A 15,881-nucleotide genomic window follows, 5' to 3' on the forward strand; every position below is an offset into this window, starting at 1 on the left:
TTTTATTACCTTTCTAATAAACGCTTGGCGATGAATTAGTAAAGTGTGAATTAAATTAAGCAAATTACGAGTTTGGCGCCACTTTTTTTTTAATTTTAGGCAAGGTTACAATTAAAGGAAACGGAATTTCGTTATGATAAGTTGGAAGTACTTACTTTGAAATTCAAGTGTTTAGGCCATTGAATCGTACATGGAATTCTGTAAATAATCTGTAAATAATAATTAACATCTTATCTAACCTTGTCTCGTGTTAATGATTATAATTATAAATGTAGTCATTATTTGTCATGAGAGATATTATGGCCATAAAATATGATTTTTCTCTTAAAACAAATGCTAATATGATGCAAGAGCAGATGATTCAACGGAGCCACGCCGTTCTGTCGCCAAAATAGTGTTTAGTTTTTAAGTTTTTAAAATTATATTTATGTCAGTCTATAAAGTATTAATGTAATATGGGCCTTGTTGCTGATTTTGATTTATTAAAAAAAAAGGTTATTCTGTACAGGCATTAATAACTTTTCTTAATCCCACAAAATAAAAGGATTTTTACTTACAATTAGTTTAATGAAATATACATATTAATATATTTCTTCCAACCTACTACCACACACGCAGCGGTAGATTAGCTGATGATAGTTTACCTACATCGTCTTTGATACGTATACATATATGTGGTGCTCACATATACGATTTCCGTACAATGGTATGTCCTCTCTGTGATCTAGCTCTACCCTAAGTAAAGCTTAGGTGCAATAGTACTACAGTCAGGAAGACTTAGCTAAACTGGCTACATTATGTTCCAAAAGGTATTTTATTCTCTAAATAACATTGTTGTGATCAAATAATTTCTAACACCTCGTCCGCTTAGCTCTTTCTGTTCTGCTGATACATTTGTTTTACTTTTTTTATACATACAATGAGACAGTTTATGATTTACATCCCATAAAAAATTCGTCTCGATTTTTACCTAAATACGTAAGCTCATAATGACATGCTGATATTAAAATATTTAAGGAAGAGAACAAGGAAAAGATATGTAATAACAGTACCTAACATATTTTCCGCAACTCCTAGCAGGAATATAATTATGTATAATGAAGACCTAGACAATAATAGACCTCAGGTACGGCCAGGCGTGAAATTCTGCCCAAGCGAGCAGTGCTTGCCTGCGTGAACGCACAATGACACTCGGGGTAATATGCTATTAAAGGCCACTTTACAGCCATATTCGAACTTTAAGATACGTCAAATACTAGATATTGAAACGATATGGATTAGATATGTCAGTGTCAAACAAGTGTCAAAAGTGACGTGTTTGTTTGAAGAAACGTCACTTTTGACACTTGACGTGACCAAGTCAAATCTAACCTACTTTAAGATCTCACATTTTTTTTAAATAACAGCAATTGTTATAGGTATCCAATAAAGCAAAGAAATAGAGTTTAATACTTGTTCATAATGTTATTTTTTTATATATACATTTCTATAAATACATATTTGGATTTTGCATAGAACTTGGCACTCATTTAGATCTCCATTCTTTTTGCGGCGAAGCTCACAGCCAAGCATAATTTTTGTATTGAACTTGGCTCTCCTTTTTTACATTTATGTTTTTGGTGATTAATAATAACTCCACTATTGTCTTCAGATAAATGCTTCTCATCTGTGTGTGTACTTACTGAGCAAAGTAATCGTCACGCCTGTGATACGTGTAATCATATTATTATATAAACTTAGTAATCAAATTAAAATTTACAATAACTCCTTACTTTCCGGGCTGTTTTATTGACCTTTTTCAGTGAAAATAGGCTATTTTGTCTATGTGTAATTTTTGAAAATAGTCGAAAGTGTTATAATATATTTCTACCTTAAGTTGTAATTATACATCAGTAAAGATAACATACTGTTGAATATTTATACAGAGTGCTTCCTGTAACAGGAGCAATAAATTAAACTGTAGGCTGTACTCCTCAAACTGACCAACATTTGTTCAGCAACTTTTGAAAATAACTCAGGTTTTGATTTTTATTACACTTTAAAGTTTATTCTAAGATGCAAAGTATTGCAAATTTTGTTATGTTTAAAGCGTGACAAGCAACGTCAAACACACTGATGTCAGCGTACATTGAAGGCAATATTTATTTTGTATGAAAAAGAGGAAGTCTAAAGGATTCATAATTTTTAAAAGTTGATGAACAAATGTTGGTCAGTTTGAGGAGTAGGTACAGCCTACAGTTTAATTTATTGCTCCTGTTACAGGAAGCACCCTGTATAAAATAATCTATTTCTTTGTGTATAAATAGATGTATGTGTGTTTACACGTGTTGCTGTTCTTTTATTTTTAGGGTTCCGTACCCAAAGGGTAAAAACGGGACCCTATTACTAAGACTCCGCTGTCCGTCCGTCCGTCCGTCCGTCCGTCTGTCACCAGGCTGTATCTCACGAACCGTGATAGCTAGACAGTTGAAATTTTCACAGATGATGTATTTCTGTTGCCGCTATAACAACAAATACTAAAAACAGAATAAAATAAAGATTTAAGTGGGGCTCCCATACAACAAACGTGATTTTTGACCGAAGTTAAGCAACGTCGGGCGGGGTCAGTACTTAGATGGGTGACCGTTTTTTTGCTTGTTTTTTTTTGTTGATGGTGCGGAACCCTCCGTGCGCGAGTCCGACTCGCACTTGGCCGGTTTTTTTAATTTATTTACTCTAGGTATATGGAATTAGCTATACAATTTCATTTTTCTGCCATCTAATAAGATCGCCTTTTGATACCTATTTCTATTATTCTATTTTTTTTTATATGGATGCAATGTCCTATTACAAATATTACAATATTATACCAACAAATGGCAGCCCAAAAAAGTTAAATTTTAAATAAGTACAGTTATTGTTTTTATTGTAAAGTCCCGTCAAAATGGCTCAAAGGTTTCCTGGCATGACGAAGATTTCCAATAATGATTTTACTTTATTTATCTTTCATCACAAGCAGCCCCTCCGAAATACCCACCCGAAGCGCAAAATTTCTAATCAGCTTAAACATCAAGATGGCAATCAGGCTTCAAACGCTCTCAATAGATGCATTTATGAATCAAATACATATGTTTCTCAAATCATATTTCCGACAATATCATTTCGCTGGCCGACGTAGCATGAAATACGCTTTGAGTGAGTCGGCAAAGATGCCGCTGGTGTGTGCGGGTTTGTTGTACAGGGGTTGATACGATAGGGAGATTAAAATAATTCTAAGTATAGTAACGGTATCAACAAAAGTAGGATGTCTTAATGTAATGTGATGCTACGTTAGTAAAAACATTAATTATGATATTTATGATGTTTGATGTTATGTTAAGGTTGACTGTTAGAGAATAGATTTTGGCATTAATTCCGCCTTTTTGTACACACGGTACAATTTTCTTTTGAGTATAAAAGATTAAGCAAATTATTAAATAAATGCTAATGTATAACGTGAATATGAATCTTTCTTTTCCCTGACTGTGCGACGCAAAGGACGGTTATATGTATATCAATGTATGTATATGTTTGTTCTTTTGTGACGCCAATGCGTGGGCTGATTAGGATAATTTTAACGTCAATCTATCTGTCTGTAAAAAATAAACTTCGTTGTATATAGTCTTCTCAAGTTTATTCATAACTAACCACCTACAATTAAAAATATTTTTAACCGAACTGATAAGGGGATTATAAGTTATAACGATACGATATATACAACTGAAATTATATCTCAGAAATCGTACATGGGTAAGCAACACTAGTTACTATTAGCTTCTACTGTGGCCCAGCACGAACAACCCGTCTGCCTGAAACCTCCGTTGTAATATTTTATCCCCCGAATCATGGTACTTCTTTTACAGTGATTTGATGATATTGCACTTTGACGAACGCAGGATTGGGGAGAAAAAAGAAACAAGATGGATGATGCAGGACGGTTGAATGGCGAGAGTCTCACGCAAGGATGAGGGCTTTTTTAGATCGAACCCTCAAAAGTACTTACACTCCTAACTGAAATATTTATGTCACTGCAAAATATGACTTAGCAGCAAATGCTAGAACCCATTTTCGATGTGACTGTTTCTCAATATTACGATGTTATGAAAATTATGCGACCGTAAGTATTACAGTCAAATCCGTATTATGGTCTTTTGATGTCGCACGTGAGACTCTGTCTTTTATGTTGATTAAAGTGTTTTATACTAGGGAGTAAAGTTCTAAATTGCGGTTGGCTCACTACAATAGTAAGCTGTTATTATTTGTATTTACTTCAACTATCCATTAGGCTATAGATCTCTATAAATGTTTTAACTATATGGCTCAATATAATTGCATATATGTTAAAGCTTATAAAATATGCTTTATTAATCAGTACAATGCTAACTGCAAAGTAACAATTGTTATTCATGTCACTTAATAATAAAGAATATTTACTGATTAATAATGAATATTCCAGTGTGCCAACCGCATATTTTATTGAACACAATAAACTCCTAAACTCGTATAACTCCTTCAAACATATTACAATATTTGTGATATACTTATTTTGACAGGCTCAATAAGATCCAGACGAAATAATTTAGGCAGTGGCAAGGCTAAGTTTCAGTGGGCGGAGCCGATCATTCATAGAACCGCCCGATGCTGAGGCAGATTTAGATATTGGCGCCTACGTACCAGAAAATGTGGCGTGGGCAACGCAGCCCTCAACAAAATCACATAAAGAACGAAAAACATCCATTGGATGAAGCCGATACACGACCACGTATTACTGTTATTGCAAAATTAGAACCATGAATCAGCTATCGGTACTTACTTGTTTATACATATAACACTAAAGTGTCATTCAATAGAACTTGCTAACTATGTAAACAAAAGTTACTAGTAAATTGATATTCAGTGTCAATTTTAGTATGGCGGTTTGTTTACATAGCAATTTCTATTGAATGACACTTTAACTAATATATCACTTACCTGTCATTTACTCCAGTCATCACCTTGAAGTCCTGAATCTCCATGTCACCCATAAATTGCGAAAAATCTGAAAAAATTATCAATATTAGACATCTTTTTACATCTCCAAATTTAATGTAATATTTACCATAGAGACTATACTCATACATCGCTGTTATATTCTAGTAATTAAAATACTATTTATTTTAAGATTATTACAATGCATTGTTTACCCGGATATTGGTATTAATTTTGAATCATGTTAAACTATATTAATTTTAGCTTGAAAATCTTTAATTAAGGAGAAATATTTTCGATTCGACTTCATGTTATCGTGTTGTTGTTATGTTGTTGTGTTGTTTTGAATAGAAAATCGTAATTATTTGAAAGATAATTATACCTACCATTTATCAGCCCTTGCATACCTACTTCGCATTAATAAAACATGGTATCAAACCTATACAAATATTAGACTTAGTAACTATAGAGAAAAAAAGTAGTCACAAAGTTCAATCTCAGCTGAGTACCAAGGGCGATCTTTTGACATTAGGTATAACTCTCCACCCCCGAGTCACGCACTAAATTTGTCAAGTGTCCGAATGTCTGTGTAATTTGAACACAGCCCGCTCCGGCCTGAATTACGTTTACCGAGCAACAGCGCGTACTGCCTGTGTCACTTACGGAGAAACGCCTCATTTATAACTGACTAGATGTAAATACCGATTTTGGATGGTTATAAATTAGACAGAAAAAATGCATTTTATGTATGTGTAAAATGTTAGCGTTTTTAACACAAGCTCGTAATAATTCCACGAAGTTAGTTAGGTGTGTTTAAAAAAAACCTATGTTTAAAAAAATGTTATAACACAGCGGATCGCGCACGTCCATATGTCTACGCACATGTATGTGTCGTAGTCAGATCGTATAATCCGCCGTATTACATTACGGCTAGCCGTTTTACAAAACAGGGGCGTTTTGAAATGCGGCGGTTCGACGATTAGCCGGATTGTAATTGTGATACGTTCTTCAATAAGGCGGCCTACGTTTAGCTGCATCGTATCTACTATTTAGATTATAGAGTGACCAGTTCTTTCGGTCGTCTGCGTAACCGGAGTTTGACAATGTTTGCAATTTAATTTATTTTTACCATGGTCCCACCGCAGTGACATGTGTTTCTTTTCCAAAACATTTCCTTCACAACTTAAATAGACGGAGCCCCGCAATCGGGGCTCCTATTTCTGGGAGGTTTGCCCTTCGGGTATCTGAAGCTACCTAACGAACCTAACCTACTTACCTACCTACGCTTTTTTCCCCAAAGTGTAATGTTTTCACGGACGTCTCACTAAATCAATAGGTAGGTAGGTTAGGTTCGTTAGGTAGCTTCAGATGCCCGAAGGCAAACCGCTCAGAAATAGGAGCCCCGCGAAGCGGGGCTCCGTCCAGTTAAGTTGCGAAGGAAATGTTTTTTGAAAAGAAACAGTTCGACGAACTCCAGAGTTGATGGACACCCCAGAATTTGTTGTTGTTATGTCAGGCAGCGCCACTAGTGTTAAAAATGGGAACTCAAAACTGTCACACGCTGAATATACGATCCGACTGCGACATAATATGCATCCGGTGTGCGCTCCCTTTAAGTTCAATCAAGAATAGGTAATTGAAATGCGTCACGATATGTAAAGATAAAACAAAAAGGGATTTATTTTCATTACGTTTATCATATTATAAGTACCTATTGTTATGTTATCAGTGAACGAATAGTTATGCATAAAATTTACTACCTAGAACTGTCGTCACCTTTACCAACCACTGTGCCTAAATGTATAGCAACCAGACGTTTTGGTATTTCTGACCGATCCCCTGGAGATGCGTACGCAGACGAATGGCAAATTAATAACAAACGATTTTCGACACCGCGGGCACCCTTTGGCGAATACGACGTGATTTCGAATTCGGATCACGGCACCTCCCTTTAACGGGTTAGTGATGGGCACGGCGGTTTTTCTTGTGTAGATTTACGCATTAAGTATAAGTTAACTGTACAAATATTAGTAAAAGTGGCAAGGATCTATTTATTTAATACCAAGAGCACTTCGTCATTGGCAAGCAAGTGTAAAATAAATAATGAAATATAAAAACCCAACACAAAAAAAATCATATCATTATTTGGCATTACATACTCGTAAGTATACACTTTCCACAACTTGTGTAGTAAAAGTACTGTAGTTTTCACTCAAGTCAACTTATGTAATGTAGTATTAAATGTAATATCATCAAAGGAGAACGCATCCTATTCATTGCGAGTCAAATCTACAGATTTAGTAGGAGTATGCACTTAACCATAGTATTTTAACGGAAGCGTACAAACGTGTATACAATGGCAATGGATTTTTTACTACATTTGTACCAACATGTTGCTTAAATAAAAGGAATCATTTATTATATGTTTAATTAAATAATACATGAAGGTACAAATGAAACAATATTTACATAAAACCTAAAAATAACAACTAAATAAAATATAAATATCAGTCAGACCGAGCTTTGCTGGGAAAACATATAAAAACTCAACAATGAGCGTATTCCCAGAGATAACACCTAGCTAGATCGATTTTTCTTGACGTTTCCCAGTTCCCCGAAATATATATATTATTATAAATAAATATACAAGAATTGCTCGTTTAAAGAAATAAGATATGATAAACGTCAAAGTAAAAAGATAGTCCAGTAATATTTCTACTGCGACTACTCCATCAGGGGCCCGTTTCTCAAAAGCTTGTAACTTGTAATACAAGTGGAAGTCCCTTTCTAACAAAAGCTGTCAAAAAGTGACATCCGCTTGTATTACAAGTTACTAGCTTTTGAGAAACGGGCCCCTGATGTAGCCCCGCACTAGTGTGGTGAGCTCTAGGCGAGCGACAAATCACGCGCACTGCGGCCACCGCCTAAATGAATATTGACAACCAACTAGCGACCGGGTGGAATTGATAATCGGACCCCTAATGGCTTCTATCTAATTTTATGTCGTTTTGAAAATTACCCTGGTTTAGTTTTGAGGAGAGATGATTACTAATGATTAACGAGTTTGACCCTCTGCGTTTTAACCACACCAGCTCATAAAGGCCTTTATTCTTCAACAACTGATTGGTTGTTGGATTTTATTAACAAGAGTGGCAAAGTTATTTGATGAAAATGTTGAATTATTTCTTGTTAGGTAGAATTGAATTTTAAATAATGATTAAATTATAAATATTTAAAAGCGTTCATTTGGATTTGATTTATAATGTTTTACATTTAGTATATTTTTCGCGTTAGTTTAGTGAAAAAAATTTGTTTCACTCGGTGGTTAAAAGTTTGTATAACCCTCGGGCCTTGAAACACTCGCAACGCTCAAAATTCTACTATTCGAATCACTCGCTACGCTCGAGGTTCAGTTTTGGAATCTTTCGCTTGCTCGGGTATCAATAGTAGCACAAGTTGGCCTCTAGTAAACCAAATAACTAATTGATGGCAACGCGTGAAATGTTTTTACCAATATGATAATGAGCATTACGTCGGGTTATTGCTTATTTGTTTATTATAGGTTAAGAGAAAATTAACCATCTTGTTGTGGAAGAGCGGTACCGCCTGTTATAATTATAATTAATACTTTTAAATGCGTTTTATTTATTTAGTACTTGTAATAATTTAAGTAGGGTAACAAGTTATAGAACCAAAAATAAATGAATAGTAATTAAAACAATGATATTAATTGCTAATGATTATTATAATTTTAACAATACAGCGCATTTAAGTATAATGACGACTCTGAATAATGATATATTGTTTATTCTCGTTAATCGTTGTTATTGTATCGCATTCGTAATATTTATATTAAAACAAATTATCTTCATCAATAAGACTGATTTATTTTCCATAATTTCGGAAATATTGCTCTCTAAGATAATGGAGGGAGGACGTGGCTATAGAAGAACAGATTTTGCATAATTAAAAACCTAAAACGATTGCTTATTCAGGATGAATAATGACTAGCTATTGAGTATTTTCATGAGACGGTATCGTTATCCGACGTTGTCGAAAATAATACCTTATGTTTATTCGTTTAAAATTGGAATTTGTATGATTAAAGAAATATTTAAATAAATAGGTAGCTTACGGAAATATTTTTGAAATATACAGAAAATATTGCGATACAATTCTAAGAAACGAGTATTTACCATGTATATTTAAATTTGTTTTAATGGCTTCTCCGTATTTCGGTACCTACAGTTACACATGTCATCTTCACGGAGTAGATAACTGACACATAATAGCGATTTATTCTCGGTCGCTTGTTAACTACTATCGGGAAAATCGATAAAATCGGGAACTCATTAAAACAAAATATAAGTACCTATACATGGTAAATACTCTATTTCTAATAATATTTATAGTGTACATGACCATGTTAGCTTGAAACTTTACAACAAAAATACCTTTCAAACTGTGAAATAGTAAATATCATAATAAGTGGTCTAGGTAAATATAGGTAGGGTACGAGTATGTAGAGATTTGTGTTATTTCGTTATAAATTTGTTAGTTACCTATCCGTTACATGTTATCTTAGTTTTGTTATATATATATATATATATGTGCAAACAAATACTACTATGTCATTAGTCGCGTCAGTTACCATTACTTAAACATTTATTAAGATGAATGTTTTGAGATTAGAGAATTCTCAACAAGATATAAAAAAATTAGACTCGTACTTTGGGTGACATTTAATAAACCTGAGTGTTCAAGCGTGCGTGTGGAACTCGCTTCAGATTCTACGAAGGTCTTCCCTAACGAATATTTGATGGGCTCGTCTATCTCGCAACATAATATTTTCCAGTCAATGAATAATGATGTTTTGAGTTTATTCGCAGCTCTGCTTTGACAAAACGGCTTCAGGGACGGATGGATTTATTCACCCTTGTAATACTCTTTTTAGTAGCTGATTTAAGTGTCTCACTGCTGGATAAAGGCAGTCCCCTTTTCATAACATACCACTTTTTTTATGTAAACTAAAACACAATTTCAAAAGATACAATACAATACAATACAAATACTCTTTATTGCACACCTCATTACAGAAAACAATACGGATAATACAGGAAGAAGAGGTATTGTACCTTAGTTCTAAAAATTTGCCGTTCAGTTTCTAAAATAAAAATATTCTACGCCACGTCTTCGATAACTTTCAAAGTTATCGCGGGCTAAAGTTGCTTATTTCTTCGGCGGTACCCTAAAACCATTCGACTAAACACTCCCGGGATTTAAAAAGTTTTGTATTCTTGCCTCTTTCAGCGTTATCGCACGTGCCTGTGTGACTGGCAGGTATGAGGGATTCGAATCAATTCGATATATTTCTTTACAGGACCCAATGGTCCTAAGCACTTTTAAATCCTAAACCAAATAACTATCATTTGGTAATAGGTATCAGACAAGAAGAATTTTAAGATAAGTACTGTGTTTTCGGTCGATATTCTACGTTTGTTTACAGCCAGTATTTAATCGTAAACGAATAAAAATGGCGGAACGAATAAACGCATTAGAGCTTAAAGGGATTCTTTCACTATCACGTTGTGCAAAATATGAATCCAGGGATTCACTAGGTTTAACGTTTCAGATAATAACTAAGTATTGCATTCTACAATCATTACTTTAAAAAATATAAATATTTACATTTATACGTACTTCAAATGTTAGCAGCATTAAGGAAAACAAAATATTAATATGTAGTAACATCTAGTTTCGTTTGTAAATTACCGGTTATCTAAAATAACTCAATAGGTAATTAAAATAGTTAACAAAGAAGTGGCCTTATTATACTAAAACATTAAACTAAGAAAAATCAACGCCAAGTGAATTTCGGAATGCGGTATTAGCATAAAGACGGTAGGTAATCATCGGTGTCGCGCTCCGTGGACTGAATACAGATGGGTTATGAGTCGGATCGAATTGTGTAAATTTGCCTCAAAGTAATATTCTTGGATCTTGGGGACTCGATTTGGTTTTTACGATAAAAGTAAGTAAAGTCAAGACGATAGGGTACATACATTATATATGTATGTACCCTATCGTCTTGACTTTACTTACTTTAAATACTTTCAAGGTTAGTATTGGTCAAAAAACTTCGGATGTCAGACTATCGATGTATTAGCTTATTTTTTAATTATTTCAGATATTTAGCTACAAAACGTTCATCTTTGTAAAAAAAATATTACAACAGTAATCTGGGGGCACGGCAGTGCCCCCGCCAAGTCGAGCAAAACAAAGAGGCACGGCCGTACCATCCTTTTCTCGAAGCGATTCAGGCCATTTCCGACGTCCTGTAATTTTGTGCTGGCTGAAGCTAGAACCCTGAATTTTCAGTGACATATAGGGCTTAACATGCTTTAAATATATTCTCAAAAACATTAAATCTGAACTTGTAGTTAAGAATTATTGTACGTCAAAGTTCCTTAGTTTCGACACTGACACACTCAATCACTCACTCATTCACTCACCGATCAGCATACTCGATCTCATACTTCTAGCATACCCACAAGCTTCAAATTTTAAACATAAGTAGTTTTCAGCTTATCAAGCCATAGAAAACCTAGAAATATTACAATATCAGTCACGTTTTAAAGATATAAGAACTGCATAAGTAAGTTTGTAATCCCATATAAATATATGCTATTACAAAGTTACTGTTGCAGTTCCTACAAATAGTAGGTAAAGTAAAGGTACACTACGATGTACGATGTGAGTATGAATGAAGATGTGTTTAGTTATGATAAGTGTATACATAGTATGGGTATGAGTACCCGAAAAGAAGGACTGCCTACAAAAAGAGATGAGATCCCATCAAAAACATTACATGTAAAAAGGTGCAAGTCTCGCAACGCATTTACTATAAAAAAGTTTTGAGATTTAATGTGAAACCAAGTCAGTTATTTTAATCAGTGCCAGGGGGTGTTAAAACCGTATCAATAAGATATCTTTAATTTGTAATACATATTATAATGACTTGGCAATCGCGCATAATGCTTTACTCGTACCGTAGGTACTCGTAAATATGTGTAATGCTCAAACTACAATTAGCGCTAGCGTTATGTTCAATTAGAATTATTTTTAATAGGTGACGATGATCCTTATGTCATTATGCAGCCGTGCGATGGCCAGGTCATTATACGTAATAAAAATTAAAGATATCTTATTGATACGGTTTTAACATCCCCTGGCACTGATTAAAATAACCGACTTGGTTTCACATTAAATCTCAAAACTTTTTTATAGTAAATGCGTTGCGAGACTTGCACCTTTTTACATGTAATGTTTTTGATGGGATATATTTTATAGAATGTTACTTCAGAGACAATTTTAAATGAAATAAATTTCCGTTTTAAGAGTCCGCAGCATAATTTCACCTTTCCATACAAACAGTGTTTCGTTCTCATTTTAAAACTACCTACTTATGTGTTGGATTATAATGAAACTTTGCACATACAATAACATGAGGTATACCCAACTAGCAAAAAGCGCTCTAACAACAGTCTCTAGACTACAATTTTTCGCTCTTATATTGATTTTATATCATCGTCTAAGCCCGGATTTGGGCACAACTTATAAGAGTATTTATTTTAATATCGTTCTAATATCAGTCTAATTGAATGCTGTTTGCACTCACAGTAATCTTTTTCAAAACTAAATTAAGCTGCCTTAGGCTAATATCGCTTTTACGTAAGTATCTTGTAAGCCTACAACTACATAGGCTTATATTGGTCGAACGTAAGTATCTTGTAAGCCTACATATGTAGGCTTATATTGGTCGAACGTAAGTATCTTGTAAGCCTACATAGGCTTAAGTTGGTCGAACGTAAGTATCTTGTAAGTCTACATAGGCTTATATTGATTTGGTTGTAAGGTCACACAGTCTCACACAGAGATTTGAATCATTCTATTTGTGATGTATAAAATATACGGGTGAAATTAACTGCAACGTGACAAAAATATATTAGTGTAATTGTTTATGAATTATGTTAACTATAATAACCTGCTGTTTATCATTGTGTGTTTATGTTATGGTAAGTATTCACATGGGAAAATATTATTTACTGTAAAGTAGACCCTGTTTTACACTTCAAACTTCATGCGCCTAATCAAATATGGTATTTGAATATTTTTATAATTATTTTATTTCTTTATTTTGTATTGATAGTCAGCCATTGCTGTAGCTGTATTTTTCAAGCGCACTATTAGAGTCTTATAAGCATTCTGAATACAAATGATATGGCCATGTTGAATAAATTAGGGTTCCTTGCTTTACTTATACTTACAATAGTGTTCGCAAAAACGATTTAAGATCAAACCATCTTATATTGATCTTCACTTTTGTGATATAACTGTCTTGATCCTATATCACTCCAATATCTTACTAAAGTGCTGCTGTTGATCTTATTATAGCTTTGAATAAGATCAGAAATGTACGTACTTACAGTGTTCTTATGCTATGCCGATATTAGTCTTACATTCTTACAATAGCATTTAGAAATCTAATATAAAATTAAATGAACTTAGAGAATGGGGATATAAGACCAGGTACTCTCAAGTTTAATGAGACTTCGTAAATGTTGTTGTAAGAGCAAGAGGCTTAAAATAGTATTATGCCATGTTGATATTAGTGTTACATTCTTACAATAGCATTTAGAAAGTCTAATATAAGATGAAATGAACTTAGAGAATGGGGATATAAGACCAGGTACTCTCAAGTTCAATGAGTCTTCTTAAATGTTATTATAGGAGCAAGAGGCTCATAATAGTATTATGCCATGCTGATATTAGTCTTACATTCTTATAATATCATTTAGAAAGTCTAAATATAAAATCAAATGAACTTAGAGAATGTGGATATAAGACCAGGTACTCTCAAGTTCAATGAGACTGAGTAAATGTTATTGTAAGAGCGAGAGGCTCATAATAGTATTATGACATGCTGATATTACTCTTACATTCTTATAATATCATTTAGAAAGTCTAATATAAGATCAAATGAACTAGCTTAGAGAATGTGGATATAAGACCAGGTACTCTCAAGTTCAATGAAACTTAGTAAATGTTATTGTAAGAGCGAGAGGCTCATAATAGTATTATGCCATGTTGATATTAATGTTACATTCTTATAATAGCATTTAGAAAGTCTAATATAAGATCAAATGAACTTTGAGAATGTGGATATAAGACCAGACCTACTCTTAAGTTCAATGAGACTTAGTAAATGTTATTGTAAGAGCGAGAGGCTCATAATAGTATTATGCCATGTTGATATTAGTCTTACATTCTTATAATAGTATTTAGAAAGTCTAATATAAGATCAAATGAACTAGCTTAGAGAATGTGGATATAAGACCAGGTACTCTCAAGTTCAATGAAACTTAGTAAATGTTATTGTAAGAGCGAGAGGCTCATATTAGTATTATGCCATGTTGATATTAGTCTTACATTCTTATAATAGCATTTAGAAAGTCTAATATAAGATCAAATGAACTTAGAGAATGTGGATATAAAACCAGGTACTCTCAAGTTCAATGAGACTTAGTAAATGTTATTGTAAGAGCGACAGGCTTATAATAGTATTATAAAATGCTCTTATATACATATATAAGACTAGGTAATAAGACTAAACTTACTAAAGTGCGTATTAGCTTGTCTAAGACTAATATAAGAGCGATGATATGTTCAAAACAAAAATAAGAGCGCTATAAGCTCACTACTCTTATAAAGTGCGTAATCTGAGACTTTTTTGCTAGTTGGGTAGGTATCTAAGCCGTTATTCCGTTTATATAGCTCCAGCTTATAAAACAAACGAAATAGAACAACAAGAAGTTTTGTATAAAAAACTGTGTTTTTTTAACTATGGTATTTGAAGCTACATTAACTAATCACTGGCATAAATATACCTTCTACTATTGTAAGAACAAAGTTTCAGAGCAATCAAGCTAGTTGTATTAAAATGATAGCGTAACCACAGAATAAATAATAGTACTAAGTACAGAAGACACACTCTCTAACAAAACGCGTCTGTTACAATCAGCACAGATGTGGCCGCTAGGTGGCGACAGCGCCACGCGCGGCTTATGGCTTTCCCCAAAATTGGGGACGAACGGATGTACTTTTAGCTACCTGTAGCAAACCGACGAAATCGCGGAGTGAGACACGCCTGGCGTAACTACGTTTGTATTCTACATACATTTCCTGCGGACTCTTAAAAGCATAAAACTGAACAAATAAGAGGAATAAGTTTTTAATAATCTTATTCTGTAAGAACCCAATCATACTACATACCTACGTCTGAACGTGAAAACGGAGTCAGAAATAAATTCACAGAAAGGTAATTATTTTCATGTTACATCGAACTTCGTAATGGCGGCTTAATGCTAGATCCCCAATAAATATCCCCTAATTGGAAACGTCGTTCATGCTAAGCCTCTATCCTTTACCTTTGTACCTAAGATTACAATACGTCTGCATGACATATTATACTAATGATCAGAGCCCGGAATTCTCGTAGCATTTTTGAGCTGTCATAGGGACTTCTCGTTTATCGACTTCCGATTATACATATGTAGTATATCGATAAATACAGAATACAATATGTAAAGTATGATTACGAGTAGAAGTAAACAACATGCATGCAAACAATAAAATAATCATTATTTTAATTTCTATTTATAATTTCCTAAAAGTTGGTATCCAAAGGTTATCTCGAAGAGATCGCTCATTCGCGATAAGACTGCATGTTGTTTACTTCTACTCGTAATCATATTTTACATATTGTATTCTGTATTTATCGATATACATATCTATAATCGGAAGTCGATAAACGAGAAGTCCCTATGACAGCTCAA

At 33.8% G+C, this 15,881-nt stretch overlaps 1 protein-coding gene across 7 annotated transcripts in view; it reads right to left on the reverse strand.

Annotated features, from left to right (window-relative positions):
- Nucleotides 1-15,881, reverse strand: part of LOC134649232 (CUGBP Elav-like family member 1) — a 358,172-nt gene that overhangs the window by 316,250 nt on the left and 26,041 nt on the right. For all 7 annotated transcript variants that reach the window (XM_063503953.1, XM_063503961.1, XM_063503976.1 and 4 more), the window contains exon 3: nucleotides 4,990-5,056. In XM_063503953.1, the coding sequence (XP_063360023.1) occupies nucleotides 4,990-5,056 (67 nt within the window). The remainder of the gene's footprint in view (nucleotides 1-4,989; nucleotides 5,057-15,881) is intronic.

This window comes from Cydia amplana, chromosome 1 (genome assembly GCF_948474715.1).
Source record: "Cydia amplana chromosome 1, ilCydAmpl1.1, whole genome shotgun sequence".
Classification (NCBI taxonomy): domain Eukaryota; kingdom Metazoa; phylum Arthropoda; class Insecta; order Lepidoptera; family Tortricidae; genus Cydia; species Cydia amplana.